The sequence below is a fragment of the Eulemur rufifrons genome, chromosome 8 (assembly GCF_041146395.1).
Source record: "Eulemur rufifrons isolate Redbay chromosome 8, OSU_ERuf_1, whole genome shotgun sequence".
NCBI lineage: Eukaryota > Metazoa > Chordata > Mammalia > Primates > Lemuridae > Eulemur > Eulemur rufifrons.
In genome coordinates, this window is record NC_090990.1 from 94,456,802 (window position 1) to 94,473,770 (window position 16,969).

Sequence of the window (16,969 nt, forward strand, 5' to 3'; positions counted from 1 at the left end):
CCTGTTCTCTCACTCCCCAAGACAACACTGATAAAAAGCTGCGTATCAGCTTTTACTGAAGAGTTGGGGCAATGAAAAGGACTTACATTTTAGCATCAGTTTGTAAAAGTCCCTGGCTCTCCTGCCACCACGGAGTCTTTTCGTAAGACTCCACTGTGGAGGCTCCAGTCTCTAGACTGCTGCTTAGTCCCAGTTTCTCTTTTCTGTTTTACCTCCAATCTCTGCAAACTTCCTTTTCAGAAGAGGTGATTTGAGGTCAGGCTTCTCTAGATGAGGGGGTCTTCTTTTTAAATAAGTCTATTAAGACCTTCTGAAACAGATGCACTTTTGCTTCTAGGAGAACCCCGATATTACTGTCACAGTGTATATTTTTGTGTCTGGCTCCACAGGCTGACTGTGAGCTCTTTTAGGTCTGGAGCCTGCACCAGATTTATGCCTTGGGAGGTGGAACAATATAGTGCTCAAGAATACATGTGCTGGAACTAAATTTCCTGGGCCCAACTATTGGCTCTACTACTTACTAATTATGTCACCATCTTAGGAAATGGGTTGTAGAGAAGACTGAAATAAGATAATACAGTTAATGAACTTAAAGCAGTGTCTTAGGCATTCACTGGGCGCTCAGTAAATACCTACACTGGACAGAACCTTCACTGTCAGTTTGCAGTGACTAGCTTCATGCATGGTGGCATTTGCCACTCCAAGCTGTGAAGAGGCCTTTAGTGAGGACTGGATGTGTGATTGAGTAACCCAGTTTCCAGATGACATAGAAGGATGAAGTATAGGTTTTTAGATAATGTTTTTTCCTTGGTAAGATTGTAGTTCACATATCTGGACACTTAAATAAAGGAAATTTTTACTTAACCAGGCTTGGGAGAAGAGTGGAAAAGAGTTCAACAGTTTCATCTAAACAGTAACACAAGCCATAAAAATCTTTTTTAGGCTTCCTTTCCCATTACTAACCAGTTAACATTGAAGATTCATTTGGGAGCTTTTTTCTTTCTATATACAGAATAAAACAAGGCAAGTTTAAAAATTCTTTATTTGAATTTTAGAGAAAGAACACGTATTGCATTATAAAGGCTTGCTTGGAAGTATGAAATAGTCTGTTGTCATTATTTCTTTAGGTATTGTAAACCAACATAATTATCAAGGGAAGGAATGGTACATCTCATCTTTAACATGTTCTTAAATTAGCATGGATACAACCTTAGAAAGAAAATCCTGGTGAAATGGCACCTCTGACTCTCTCTCCTCAGGTTCTAATGGTTCCATAAATGAAGCACTATTGGTCTTACCTCAACCGTACTTGCCAACATGATGAAAATAGGAAACTAGTATCTCTAAGGCTAGTAGTACATAGCAGTTTTCATCTAAAGCTCTGTGTCCTCGTCATCTCCTCTATCCTAGTGACTGGCTTGGAAATTAGGGCTGAGTATGAGTTAAAATGGTTTAATATACATTTGCTGTGAAAGTTAACCTGCAAATCTCCAGCTGGGATTAGCATACTGGGGGATACTGGTTTATTTAACTAATGATCACCAATTTCACAGGGGGCAATTGTGTGGTATTTGTTGACCTTGGCAAATGATAAACTATGACTTACTTATTCCTTGGTTCTCAAGCCTAATGTAAGAGTCTTCTAGTGTAATAAATCCTTAATGTTTAAAGTTAGCAAACCAGTAGGTTGAGAATGATATCCACTATGTGACAGTGGCTAGCCATGTCATGATTCATACATAAGATCAAACTTCCTAATCAGATACCTTCATTCTTTTCATAAATTCTATTGTACCTGACGATATTAGCATAAACTGCTGAAAGTTCTAGTCTTATCCAAAATAAACTTTATTTTAAGCTTAATCATTAAAAATATAAGTTAACAGAATATACTCTGATTTCTTTTTTCGGGTAGGAAAAAATGCATTTCTTTTATGTGCATAGTTCTTTTTGGACTCTGGCAACATTTTTTTTAGGTAGTCCAATATTCTGTACCCTAGATAATTAAAAATCTATCACAATCCCTGTGGGTGGGGAGAAACAAGAATTTCCTCTTCCAAATATTATTAGAGGTAGAAATGAAAATTTCTTACATTTCATTCTCTTTCTTTTAGGATTCATTCTTGTTTTTAAGGTAAAAGTTATAATTGGTATTCATATTAACAGCAAAGATCCTCATTTGTACAAATGAAAATGAATCAGGACTGCTGAAAATAACATTTTGGTAAGGGATATGGGGTCCATAGGTGGTAATAATTGTCTATCAATTTTGGCCATAAGCAATCTTCTTTGAGTGGTTACTTTGTATGAAACATAGTATTATTGGCATAAAGAGCACAAAAGCATGAAAAGGCCTCAGTCCACTGAAGGCAGCTGAGTCAGCCCGTCAGCATGTGGGGGAAAGAGGCTTTCATGGGTGGAAAGTTTCCATGAGGTCAGACTGAAAGGGGCTTCGGATCAGACTCTGGCTCTTTAGGTTGTGAAAGCAGAAGTGGTTACTTCAATATGTTGTTGAAAGTGGAAGTCACTTTAAAACTTTTCAATGTATTAGAAAGTCAAATACAACTACAAGTTTTTTCCTGTGATACATTCCTGTCATGTCAAGTTTCACAACCTGAGCTTAGTAAAATGGCAAGAATCAAAAAATAGTATGAAAGTGGCAAAGAGCTTGAGAGTTGTCTGGTTCTAATCACTCTAAATGCCACAGTGGCAGGGTCTTATCAGCGTCTCACTGCTGTGACTACTGGGGAATACAGGGCCAGGAGCAAGATTTAGGCCAAGAGGATTTAATCAGGACAGTGTCTCTTTACAAATGATAGAAAAATCAGTTTGAATCCCAAATTTCTTGTCTTTTCCTAAATTTATTTGGAACAGTCAAGAATGACTCATAGAACATTATTGCTTTCAAATACCTCCATGTCTGCTTCTTGCTAGCAAGAAAAGGCAAAGAAATGCCAGTTTTGTGCTGGAACTTATAGTCATTTAAAAAAAATTAGAAGATGCTTTCAGCTTTTATAATTATGGTGTATTTGTTACTTGGGAAAACACAAACCCTACCCCATAATCTAAAGTTTCTATACTACATGCATGGCAAACAGTTTGTCTTAAGATTGATCCTTTCACATTAACTCCTAACTTTGGTGTTAGTTTATACTAACACTCTAATGAACCTGTGTCCCTGTACTGTGGGGTATGAGTTAACCCCAAGGGGAAGAAGCTCCTAACTTCTGATCAGTAGTTAACATGAGGAAACATTTACTTACTTCCATTAAGCCTAAAACTTTGGGATTTGCAACCAGGTAGAAAGACTGTTCCCATCAGTCTCCACCGTCACTACCCAGGATTATAGTATTATTGGCATAAAGAGCACAAAATCATCTAATAACAGGAAGACTTGCCTCCTCCATGACTTTATCTGATTTTCTCACAAGCTTGCAAAGTCCCATTTCAAAACTTAATAAATTAAAAAATATTAATATAAACACACACATTCCCCACAATTTCTTGCTGCAACCCCCAAAAGTCAATCCCACCACAAAATTAAGCCCAAATACCTGTTTAATTTATTAATCTGGCATAACAACTTTCCATTTTCTAAAGGGCCTTGTGCTAGCACACAAACATTAAAATAGAAACTACTGTTGTGCCTGGGGATTAATAATAGTGTTACCAGCAATTTAAGAAGTAGAATATTTCTTTGCACTTGTCGGTTGCCTTTCACTCATTTCCTGAAACTCTACCCTGAGGAGAATCCTGTTCTCTCATCTCAAAAAGATCAATTCAAGAATAGGTACTGACAAGGAGCTGAAGGGCCAGTGAGTGAAAAGAGAAAGCAAGGCTCCTGATGGCTTGGGCATGTCACTTCTCCAGTACTCTCAGCTCCCCAGCTGGAGTTGCCAGCCCTTCCAACATCTGCCTGCTCTTTGGCCGTGATTCCCTCCTAAAAGCATCACCTTTAAGAGAGGCATTAACGTCGGCGAACATGACATGATAGAAGTCTTCAGTCTGAGGAGTTGGTAAAACGAGCACAGGAAAAGCTGGGAATAGAGGGATGAAGTAAAAGCAAAGTGCTTTTCAGCATCAACTGAAATGATCACATGGTTTTTATCCTTCATTATGTTGATATGATGTGTCACATTGATTGATTTGTGTATGTTGAACCATCCTTGCATCCCTGGGATGGATCCCACTTGATCATGATTAATCTTTTGAATGTGCTGTTGAATTCAGTTTGTTAGTATTTCATTGAGGATTTTTACATCTATGTTCATCAGAGATACTGGCCTATAGTTTTCTTTTTTTTGTTGTGTCTTTGTCTGGTTTTGGTATCAGGATGATACAGGCCTCGCAGAATGAGTTTGGGAGTGTCCCTTCATCCTCAATTTTTTGTAATAGTTTAAGTAGCATTGGTGTTAATTCTTCTTAAAAGCAAAGTGCTAAGAACAAGAAGTCCATGTGATGGTTCCTTCTTGTGTGAGTCAGTGCAAAGGAGAGGAGGGGAGCTCCCTTCATAATCACCACACACATACTGTATTTCTGTCCACTGTGATAAGCATGGAGTTCTAGCAGAATATCAGCAGCTGGGATTACCATGTTGCCACTGCCTACTGGCCACAGTCACAGTTTCTTGTTGGGCTAATTCACATTACAGAATGGGAAGAGCAGGGCCAGGAGAAGATATCCCATGAGAAGACTGTCCAGTCCCCTTAAGGTCTTCTAGGCATTTGCTTTTGATTCCTTGGCATCCATTAGAAAAATGGTCCCCAGGGAAAATGTTCTGGTCTGAAAATGACCCACACTAGCCAATCAGAGGGGAGTACTGTACTGAACCTAAAATGGCTTGTAATGTGGATAAAGAGGAAGGTTAACTAGCACTTTTCAAACTTCAGATTCACAAGCAATAGAACAATAGAGCCCCCCTTTTTCCCCTTCACAAAAGTTAAACTGATTTCCTTGGAAAGCATCTAACTGGATTGGGAAGAGAGGCACCTGTCTGGACAGTTAGAAATGTTGGTGATTCTTTAAATTTATGTAGGAGCCAGGCCTAATTTCACAGGCAGAAAACTAACTGGCTGCATGTAACCCTTGTGAGTTGATATGATTTCCTTTCCCCTTTCTTGCCAGGAGGAAGAGGAATTGATTGATATAGTGTGGAAAGGAAAGGGGAGAAATCTGACAAAGGCAAGTCTGTTGGGATGAGAAGCAGTGTTTGTAGAATGAGTTCTATTGAGCAGTTGAAAAGTTTTGTAGAAAGAGAGGGAGGAAGACTCACTTTAGAAACTGAAGGGATAACATTACAGAGGACATCACTACCTGAGATCCACTTCTGTGAAATCATCAAATGAAACATAATTTGTCTACTATGGTGAAGAAAGTAGGCAAAGTACAGTAATATATAAGTGTATTTTTTTTCTTTTTGTTTTTACCATGGGAGGACAAAAGAGTTAATTCCTTCCTTGTCTTTTTACTGAAGAAACTGAAAAATTATTGCCATATTATGGGATGCATTCCCTCAGCAGGAATCCAATCTTGCCTATCTGTATTGCTTTAAGGAATAAATACTTGTTAATTCTCAAAAGAAAAAGCTTTTGCCTTGCTTCGGTCTGAAGTCCATGGTCTTCAGCTGAATTTAGTATCATATTAATAGAAGGTGTGTGGTGGGGTGGGGACTCACAATGAAAATGAAGGATCTGTCCTATGGACCACGAGGCCCTGCACCAGATTAGTAAAGGGAAGACTTAAGTATGTGTGGTAATACTTTGTGGTCTAGAGTCCTCAAGCGGTAACTGTGGAGCTAATCTTAAACTATAATTGCATCAAACTTTCAATCTTTTAAACACAGGTATTAATGGAACTATCTCTTCTCTTAAAACTCCGCTACTGACCCTTCCCTTCCATTTAATTCTCATAAATTTGCTACCCACCCCAACCCTCAACACAGTTATTCATTCAGGTGTGAACCACAAATCCCAAGAAAAGATAAACTTTACCAACTGGGGGTTTTCCCTTTTACCTAAGGCTCCAAATTGCTTTGTCTCTTTTTAGAGTGTTTTTGGCTGTTATGGTTTTGAAATCTGTCTTCTCAAATAAGCACACTATCCAGAATGGGTTTGCATTAAATGAATGAAAAATCCAATCAGTGGAAACCATCTAAACATCTGTGCGCTGTATAACTTTAAATAAAATTCACTTTACTGCATCAATAAGTAAAGTGGCAAAAAGGGGAGGTGGATCTTATTTGAAAGAAGACCACCATTTAAACACAAAACAAATACAAAGGGTATAGCAGTTTAGAAAGGTACAGGGTAAAAATCCACAGTAGGTAACGCTGGAGGATGCGGGGTTACATTTGCCACTGAAGAAATGCTGTTCTCTTGTGTCTAAATCCCAGTGCTTTCCAAGTAGTTGGGTAGATGGTGAAAAATGGAACAGCAGCTTTTTTTCTCTCTCTCCCCCTTGAATTCTAGCACAAGGCAGTTCTCTACCTGTCACCAAGAAGGCAGAACAAGCAGCACTTCTCTCACCCACTCTTTAATTTGGCGGGGTACCACTCTTAGTTTTCCAATGTAGCTGCAGGTACTATTGTAATGACTCAGGGATGGTGCTGACAACGTGGGTTGCCTCCGTGGCTGCTGGAGGGGAACCAAAGAAGGTGTTGGTTTGATTCCTCTGCTGATCTCGGAGGTAGGGAGGAACTGAGGAGCTTTTGATGTGGAGGATCCTGGTGTCCATCACCTGACAGTCAATCTGCATCATCACTTCGTAATCCTGCCCATTGATCACATTCTCTGCAAAGAGGAATATACACAAAGGTAAATATTCAACAGAATGTGCATCTTTGCCTGAAACTTCAGTCCCAGAAAGACATCAATGTACTTTAATGGTACTTTATCAGTCACTAAGCAGAGATACAGCATGGCTGGGTGCTAGGATGGCCTGTCTTCTTCCCAGTACTAGTTACCGAACAACCTTCATTGACTAATAAGGGCTCAAGCAACAGCCAGAGGTAACACTACAGAGTATCTGTCCATAGACATTGCATGTCTTATATGCTTTCCATGCAGTGTATTACCATGACTGAGGCAACTGGAACAGAAAGGGTTTTTCGTGGGGAGCACAGGGAAGAATAAATGGGAACAAACAATTGTCGAAAGGACCAACATACCAGGTGAATAGTATGGAGCCCTTGGCCAAATCTGCTTAGCTCCTATTCATCAGTAATGTTTATAACTTCATTAAGATACTCCCAACTATAAAGTTAAGAATTTGTCTTAGGAGCTTGAGGTATAGTTGATAAGGAATACCCCCATCTATTACCTGGCTTCTGAAATTATGTTTACCAATTGTATCAGGCACCTGAGACCCACCCCTCGGAAGACCCTCATCAACCTAATACTAACCTATTACCTGGCTTCTGCAATTGCATCAGCCACCTGAGACCCCACCCCTTAGAGCACCCCAACCTAATAAAAGTGAAAAAAACCAGGTAGATGGGGCTCAGAATTTGGTGGCGAGACCCCTCTGAGGCCGCCAGAGAATAAACTTTGATTCTCCGACTCTCCGTGTGCCACTTGGTTTGTCCTTGGAACCACCCACTGTAATACTTGCTGTAACATTTTGGTTCCTGACTGGAAACCAACTGTGCTGGCCCCTTGAAGCCACTGGTTTGGGATGGCCATGGGGGCCTGCGGGACCTCAGTGACAGAAGTGAAACAGCGTCAACCACCATTTTGTTGAATATCTTCGCTCCTCGGGGGCTCCTGCTGGCCATGGAGTCCCAAACTCGCCTAGACATGCCGGAGGGACAAGTCAAATCAAATCTGGAGGCATCGGACCAGGTAAGGTCCCGGGACCCGTCCGAGTCAGGCCCATCAGAGGACAGAAGAGGAGCTTGATCACCTCCTGAGTGCAGGGAATTCCCAGGGCGGGAACATGTAACCTCTGCCTGTCTGAGTGAGTGAGTGAAGAGTGACTGTGGTTCCACGGCTACAGCTACAGAACCTGAGTGGGTCCTCACCTGCGGTTCTGCGTCGTCATTGTACAGTATAATGGTGATTCACTCCCCTAAAGGGAGCGACCAGGCCTGGGGTTTATATGGGTACACCTTAGCCAAGATGTGCCTAAGTTCCTGCGAAGGACGCAGCCAGGCAGACACCTGAGAGAACCCCCCTGCCCCCCACCTCCCACGTTGTCTGTTAAGCTGCGACACTGTTCAAAGGTCTAGGATGGGCAGCGTAGAATCTAAGCCTATAGTCCTTAAATGCATGTTAAAGAACTTCAAGAGATTATGGTGTCGCACTGAGTCCCAGTTGACTTAGGACCCTCTGTGAACATGAATGGCCCACATTCGGGGTCGACTGGCCCACAACAGGAACCTTAGACCTCCCCACCACATGAGCAGTTTGGGGAGTCGTGACCAGGACTCCCATAAGCCCCGACCAATTCCCTTACATAGATTCATGGCTAGAGATTGCTCAGAGGAAGCCCCCTTGGGTCTGGTTCTGTGCTAATAAGGGACAGAGCAGGATTTTTGTGTCCCAAAGGACCAGAGACTCCAAACTGTCCAAAATCATCTATCAGGAAGCTCCTGAAAAGGATCTACCACCACCGCCCTAGGGTTACACCTCATGAGGTACCCCCAAATCCACCAGACACCCCACCACCATCAGTCTCCCCACCACCAGATCCAGACCAACCAGGTGCCAGCACTCCCATCACCCACCAGCTACAGTCGGCTCAGCCCCCAACTTCAGCCCTCCAGATGCCCCTGCGTGAAGTGTAAGGTCCGATGCAGGTTATAGACGATGGGTCCGGTCAGCCAGGGCAGCCAGTCCTGTACTACCAGCCCTTCTCCACCACTGACCTTCTGAACTGGAAGCACCACACCCTGCCATACTCCAAAAAACCTCAGGCCCTCGTTAACCTCCTGGAATCCATCTTTCAGACCCAACGTCCCACTTGGGAAAACTGCTGCCAGCTCCTTCTGACTCTTTTTAACACAGAAGAATGACGCCGGATTGTAGCTGGGACCTGGAGGTGGCTCCACAACCAGGCTCCAGCAGGGACTATGGACGTGGAGCAGTGGGCACAGAGAACAGCACCCGAGACCAACCAGGATTGGAATTTCAATTCCCCGAGCAGACGCGAGGCAATCAGAAGGTATCGGGAAACTCTCCTCCATGGGGTCTGGGAGGGAGCCAGAAAACCAACCAACATGAACAAAGTCTCTCTGATCACCCAGAAGCCTGAGCGAATTCTACAAGCGCCTTTGCGAGGCCTACCGAGTCTACACACCCTTCGACCCAGAGGCTGCTGAAAATCGGCAGATGGTGAATGCCACATTTGTTGGATGGTCCTATACTGATATCCAACGGAAACTCCAGAAACTTGAGGGGTTTGCAGGAATGAACATCACGCAGCTGACAGAAGTGGCCAAGAAGGTCTATGTTAATTGAGACCAGACTGCCAAGAGGGAGAATAAGAAAATGAAATAGAAAGCCGCTCTCCTGGCCACTGCCCTCGGAAAACTTGACCCAGCCAAGAGACCTGGCCCACCTCAGGAAGGAGGACCCCCAAGACAAGGGACCCTGAAGCCTGACCAGTGCACCTATTGTAAAAGGATTGGTCACTGGAAGTATAAATGCTCCAACAAGAGAAATCACCCACTGCCAAACAGAAATCTGCCCAGGGGATTCCAGTAGAAGCCAGAGACCCAGGATCTCATTGGTCTCACTGGAGTCTACTTAGAATAGGACCGCCTGGGTTCCCTGACTCTTGGCCGCCGGGAGCCTACAGTCATAATGGAAGTAGGGGGCCGACCAATAACATTCATGGTGGACACTGGGGCAGAACACTCGGTGGTAACAACCCTGGTGGCTCCACTTACAAAGCAGGAAACCACCATTGTGGGAGCCACTGAAACTCGAGTAGCTCGGCCCTTCTGCCAATCGCAAATATGCCAGATGGGGGCCATCAGATAAGACATGAATTCCTATACATACCTGACTCCCCCATTCCCCTCCTAGGTCGAGATCTCCTGAGCAAACTGGAAGCCCAGATCACCTTCCACCAGGAAGGGACCGCGAGTCTCACATTTGGCGCCCCAGAGACTCTCATAATGGCGGTCACCCTGCCTCGGGAGTCAGAATGGAAGCTATACGATGATGAGGCCAAAGAGGAACAAAACCTGCCTGACTTCCAGCAGGATTTTCCGCTGGTATGGGTGGAGGACAACCCCCTCCCTCGCCCAGTCTTACACACCAACATACACCCCTGGTGAATGAGATAAAACCGGGAGCCCAACCAACCAGGAGATGACAGTATCCCAGGCCCAAGAAGGCTCAAGAAGGAATTCAGGAACACATCGATAGGCTCAAGCGGGAGGGGATTTTGCTGGAGCGCCAGTCCCCATGGAACACTCCCCTCCTGCCAGTCAAAAAGCCCAGTGGAGGTGGATACTGGCCTGTCCAAGACTTGTGACTGATTAATGAGGCTACAGAGACTCTCCACCCAGAGGTACTGAATCCATACACCCTCCTGGGCCTCATTCTTCCTGAAGCTGCCTGGTTCTCCTGCCTGGACTTAAAGGACACCTTCTTTTGCATGCGGCTCGCTCCAAAGAGCCAGCTCCTGTTTGCCTTTGAGTAGGAGATCCTCAGAGTAGAAGGAAAACCCAGCTGACCTGGACGGGACTACCACAGGGATTAAAAAATTCACCAACTCTATTTGGGGAGGCTCTAGCCACTGACCTTATCTCCTTTCCCTGAGAAGAAACCTGCTACACACTTCTACAGTACATCAATCACCTATTTCTAGTGAGCCCAACCAGAGAAGACTGCCACTGGGGAACCTGGTGCCTGCTCCAACTGCTCACTGATAAAGGATACAAAGTCTCCTGGAAAAAGGCACAGATCTGCAGGAAACAGGTAAAGTACCTCAGTTTCCACATCACTCAGGGGCGCCGGACACTGGGACATGAGCGTAAGCACACCATCTGTACAATTCCCAGGCCGACCAGAGGGAGACAACTCAGGGAATTCCTTGGAGCGGCTGGATTCTGACGCATCTGTATCTCAGGGTTCTCCCTAAAGGCCAAGCCTCTGTATGAAGTCCTACAGGGCCCCAAAACAAAAGAATTTGGATGGGCCGAGAGTCAGGAAAGGGCTTTCCAGTAAATAAAAGACTTACTAAAAAGAGCCCCTGCACTAGGGCTACCGGACCTCACCAAAGACTTTAACCTGTTTGTACACGAGAAGAAACAAGTGGCTCTGGGGGTTTTGACTCAAACTGTGGGCCCCTGGCAGAGACCAGTGGCTTACTTGTCAAAACAATTGGATCCGGTAGCAGCAGGATGGCCACCTTGCCTCCACGCAGTGGTGGCCACCATCCTGCTACTCAAGGAAGCAGACAAACTCACACTGGGACAAAACCTCCATGTGTGAGTCCCTCATACAGTGATAGCTCTAATGAACACCTCAGGGTACTGGTGGCTCTCAAGCAACTGGTTAGTGCAATACCAAGGACTGCTATGCGAAAATCCGCGGGTCACCCTGGAGACTGTGTGGACCTTAAATCCTGCCATCCTCCTACCCACTGAGCCAGGGCCCCCAGACCATGACTGCACTGAGGTGGTAGAGGAGGTCTATGCCAGCCGGCCAGATCTGAAAGATAGTCCTCTACCAGCACCAGACTTAGAACTCTACACGGATGGCAGTAGTTTTGTCCAGAATGGGAAACAACTGGCGGGCTTTGCAGTCACCACAGTTGATGAGGTCATCATGTCAGCTCCTTTGCCCGAAGGGCGGTCGGTGCACAGGGCGGAGCTATGGACCCTCATCCAAGCCCTCAGACATGCTTGGGGGTAAGAAGGCAAACATACACAGACTCTAAGTATGTGTTTGCCACAATACGTATCCACAAGCCAATATACAGGGAGAGGGGACTGCTGACTGCAGGTGGAAAGGAGATCAAAAATAGGAAGAAAATCCTCTAACTGCTGGAGGCAGTTTGGGAGCCAAAAGAAACTGTGGTCATCTACTGTCAAGGGCACCAAAAAGGCACAGATCCAATTGCCACTGGCAATCACCTGGCAGACCAAGCAGCCAAAAATGCAGCCAGTCGAGGATGTTGAGAGGACAACACTCCAACCCAGTGCCAAATCTTGTTGGAACCTGAATGGCTCAAAAAACCAAAATATCCTCCAGAAGAGAACCAGAGAGCAGAGCAGGAGAAGGCCAAAAAGGACGCAGGTCTGCCATAGCAGGGGAAAGAAATACTGGACTGGCACCATTCAGGTGATATTCGAACCTGTATAGCCCCAAGAGACAAACCAGCTTGTTGGACTTACTATACCCACTGGGGGATGTCTAACAGGGGAGGAGTCTAAGACCAGGCTAAAATCCAACAACTCCAAGACACAAAGAGTCAACTTATTAAGATAGCCTCAGTAACAGAGTCAACTTACAAGAGGCCAGATCTTACTGGCATATGAAAGATCACTAAACCCCTGGAAACCTCTCCCCTAATAACCCGGTTCCTCAATATGACTCTCCAGGCCCTACCCAACCATACTTCATGTTGAGTCTGTTTACCCCTCCAGAAATGAGTCTATATTGGGGTCCCTGTGTCTCCAGGCTGGAACTCCAGCATCTTGATCCCAGGCCTAAACAAAACACCCCTGGTGGGCCCAGTAGCATACAATGTCCGCTTAGCCATAACTTCCCACCTGAATATCACTTGCATTACTAACACACGAGAGAATGAAATATTGGGATTCATACCAGGTGAACTCTGCACAAATAACCAAACCTTACCCAGTAATGCCACTGCCACCTGCTCCCAGGGTGGCATATTCTTTCTTTGTGGAGACATTGCCTACCTGTGCCTCCCAGGAAACTGGACCAAGACCCACACCCAGGTCTTCCTCACCCCAGATGTTTCTACCTTTAAAACCCAGCAACTGGAAGTTGCACTAAGCCCCCACCCAAACACTCAGAAAAGATGAGCCTTACTAACATCGCTCCTCATAGGGAGAGAAATTGCTGCTGGGATAGCAGCAGGAGTAGATGGCCTAAAAACATCCCCGAACATCTACCATAAGTTATCCCAAAAACTAAATAAAGACATAAAACGAGTAACAGATTCCCTACCATTCCTCTAGAGTCAACTAAACTCACTAACAACAGTAACCTTACAAAATAGATGGGCCTTAGACCTACTCACTACTAAAAAGGGGGGGGGGCCTCTATATTCCTAGGGGAAGAGTGCTACTACTATATAAATCAGACGAGAGTAATAACCACAAAAGTCAGGGAACTAAAAAAAAAAATTCAGAAAAGAAACAAGAAATTAGAGTAAAACCTGGGGTTTCAACTTAGGACATAGACTTCATGACTACTACCTCTGGCTGGGCCACTAATAACCATTCTCCTCCTTGTCACTACAGACCCCTACATACTAAGCGTGGTTATAAAATTCATAGAGACCACTATAACCTGGAGAGCAACAGCTCACATAATGGCCTTACGAGACTATCATCCACTGGGAAATGATGCCCTATAACAGACATATAAGGACATCAAAGGGAGGAATGATAAGGAAGACCTCCATCTATTACCTGGCTTTTGCAATCATGCTTACCAACTGCATCAGCCATCTGAGACCCCATCCCTTGGAAGACCCTCATCAACCTAATACTAACCTATTACCTGGTTTCCACAATTGCATCAGCCACCTGAGACCCCACCCCCGGACCACCCCGACCTAATAAAAGTGGAAAAAACTGGGTAGATGGGGCTTAGAATTTGGTGGTGAGAACCCTCTGAGCCCGCCAGCGAATAAACTTTGATTCTCCGACTCTCCATGTGTCGCTAGGTTTGTCCCCGGAACCACCCACTGTAACACTTTTTGTAACACAGTGAAGACTGCCAACAAATTATAGACATCTGACAATTATGATATTTCCCAGAGATCACTAGCATTTCCCCTTCATATTGAGGCAATCTTTATTTCCAGAGTTCCTGATTCCAGGTATAAAGAGACAAGTATAATTCTAATACGCAATTAAAGGGAGTGCTATAGGACCTGCAGGTAAACTAGAGGGTATCTGGAGAAGAAAACAGGGAAACCATATAAAATCATGCTTACCACATATGGGGTAACTCACTGTCATGAGTTTAAAATACACAGACACATACTATGCTTCATTCTTTCTTCTTAAGAGGATGAAAGCTCTTTATTTTAGGGAGAGGACCAAATTACTCCCTGATTTGTAATCCTGGGTGGTCGTGTTCCAACTTGTAGTCAATGAAACTTGGGCATAAAACTGATGAGAGATTATAAATAGATAATATTTTTCAAGCCCAGCTGAACAATCACAGCAATACAGCTAGCTAGATGTGTGAACCTGGAAGAATGCTGGGCAGTTAACATGGCGTCTGAGGTTGCACTGACATCTGTGAATCTGGAGCTGAGTGTGGGGTGGGGAATAGATTGCTGGTGACATAGTTCTGTATTGCCTTTCTATGATGATGATGACACAGAGCCAACCAGTGATTTTTAAAATTAGACATGTGGCTTCTCTAGGACAAAGAATTGAATTCAAAAGTAGAATTCTTTCTATTATCCTTTCTTTTTACTTTGATGCTGTGTATGCCAAGCAAAAATCTGGAGGAAGAAAATCCATAGTGTGACATTTGATCATCAGATTCCATTGTTATGTTTGGGAAAACTGAGCGGTGGAACTTGTCACTTGGGAAGCCAAAAAAGACTTTCGAAGACCATCTAGTCCACGGTGTCCTAAATTAGGTTCAAATTTACAGACTTACGGAGTTTGTAAGTTCCTTGAAATTGTACGTGAAGTTTTATTTGTGTTTGCATTTTCTTGGAGAGAGGGTCCATCACATTCTCAATGAGGTCTGTGACCCCTCAAAAGTTAAAAATTACTAGACAGATCTAATCTATCAGTTTTAAGTGCTTTGAGTAGATGATATATTCTATTTTAAATCTAATGGAAAACATCATTCATCCACTTTTATTGGTAACTTATCTGTTCCAATGTTTAAAATAGTCTCCATTGATGATAAATTTCCCATTATAAGTCTTGTAAATCTCTTCTATTACAGTTGGAGCCAATTTCCTTCTTTCCCAGTCTTACCAGAGATGAAGAACAGCTGCTTGCTGCTGTGTATTCACTAACCCTACCTATTCTTTAAGACTATTGTTATGGAAGCTTAACTCCAATTTTACAAGTCCTGCTGCATTGCAATGAGTAGCAAATCATTTGTGTATCTTTAGAGAATTAAATTTGAATAAGTTAGCCAATGTATCTTCTTAAAGTGTTTTCCAAAAAGTAGGAGATGAAAGAAAAAAATCCTGCTAATATGTTTGCAGTCATTTCATTCAGAACATGAGACTAGGTTCAGATTTCAAGGTGCCATACCAGTCATTTCCTTTTGGAACTGCAGTCCCTCTCTCCTCATTTTAGAAAAACTGAAGGATTTTGTGTGTATGTGTGTGTGCATATGAGTGCGCATGCACTGTGGCATAGAAGACCAAATAATCGAAAACACATGTATCAGAGACATGCAATACACATTACTAATTTTAACTGGTTTCCTGGATTAACTCAGAATCCAGATGACAGTTTAAGATCAAGACTGGGTTCTCTAATATAGCTCAAACCACCTGCAGAAGTCATTACAGCTCATGTATCTGCTATGGATTAAACTGATATCTGGAGTTCTTTAGTACCTTAAATATCAAGAAGAGATGGAAAACTTAGGCATGTAAACTCAGGTTCTCTGAGGGAAAGCTAAAGCTGTGACTGATTCCAAAACCTCAGAATTCTGAGCCATAGTTGAAATGGCATCTGAAGCCCAACCGAAAAGAGAGGTTAGATTTGGTTTAGGTGGCTTCAAAATGGGTTTTTTCTTCACTCCCTTCTTCTGAAGGTAATAAGTTCTAGGCCCAGAAAACTATCAGCATTTCCAGAAGAAGACTATCAGATAGGATATGAATGTCTGAAGCTGAATTCAGGAAGCCCCTCCTGAATGACAGGCTGGATACTTTAGCATTTGGAGTGACATGCCATTAGGAGTCCCAACAAATCCAACACCTCTAAAGAATACTTAAAGGGGCTACAGCAACATTCTTTAGTCCTCTCTGCAGGACTCTATTAAACGGTTCTTTGGGTGTTTCAGTACTAACCCCACCATGGGCAGTTAGTGAGGTGGTCTCACCATTACTGATGAGGTTCTAATTATTTTAATTAAAGGAGGACAAACTGGGAAACAGCTCATGATAACTCTTCATCTTTACAGGCCCCTCTCCTGAGCTGCTGGGCATCTGTATACACAGTACGCGTCCAAGAGCAGCAGAGAGGCTCCAAAACTCCTCTTAATAGCAGCAGATGAAGCTTGTTATCCTTTACTTTAAGGCTTAGAGTTCTGTTAAAAAGTGACCACCCCTGGGAAGGACAACACCTTCAACTGTTGCCTCCAATTTGTCCCTCAGCATGAATAAAAAATATCAGAGGAGGTTCTAATTGGAGAGATAGAACGTGAAGACTCTCGTTGCTTCCATGGGAAGGAGAGGAAGGGCCTCTGAAGGAAAACACAGGGATGTGAGAGGCTGAGGATGGACTGCACATGTTCATTAAAGACCAGGTCAATGTGCAGGGCTCTAGTGAAGAGAAAGCAGTAAAGTCATGGGTTTTCTGACAACAGGGAACATGGCCAACATTAGATTAGGGAGTTGTGAGAGCTGAGGTATGTAGAAAGACTGCTAAACCATTTTTGTAAATGTGTACTTAATGAAAGAAAAAAAAAAAAACCCATGACTACTTGGGAAAAATAGAACCAAAAGGAACAGTACTGGAGTGAAAATGTTAAAAGTTCACTCTTTCTCTTCTATCAGCACACATTTGGGTCCTGCACAAATTCGTATAAATCTTATGTTCTGGGCCTTCTGA

At 43.6% G+C, this 16,969-nt stretch overlaps 1 protein-coding gene across 1 annotated transcript in view; it reads right to left on the bottom strand.

The window, feature by feature from the left end:
• Positions 1–1,069: 1,069 nt before the first annotated feature.
• ATF6 (activating transcription factor 6) overlaps positions 1,070–16,969 on the bottom strand; it is a 204,056-nt gene continuing 188,156 nt past the window's right edge. The window contains exon 16 of the mRNA XM_069480287.1: positions 1,070–6,788. Within this exon, the coding sequence (XP_069336388.1) occupies positions 6,580–6,788 (209 nt within the window). The 3' untranslated portion in view covers positions 1,070–6,579. The remainder of the gene's footprint in view (positions 6,789–16,969) is intronic.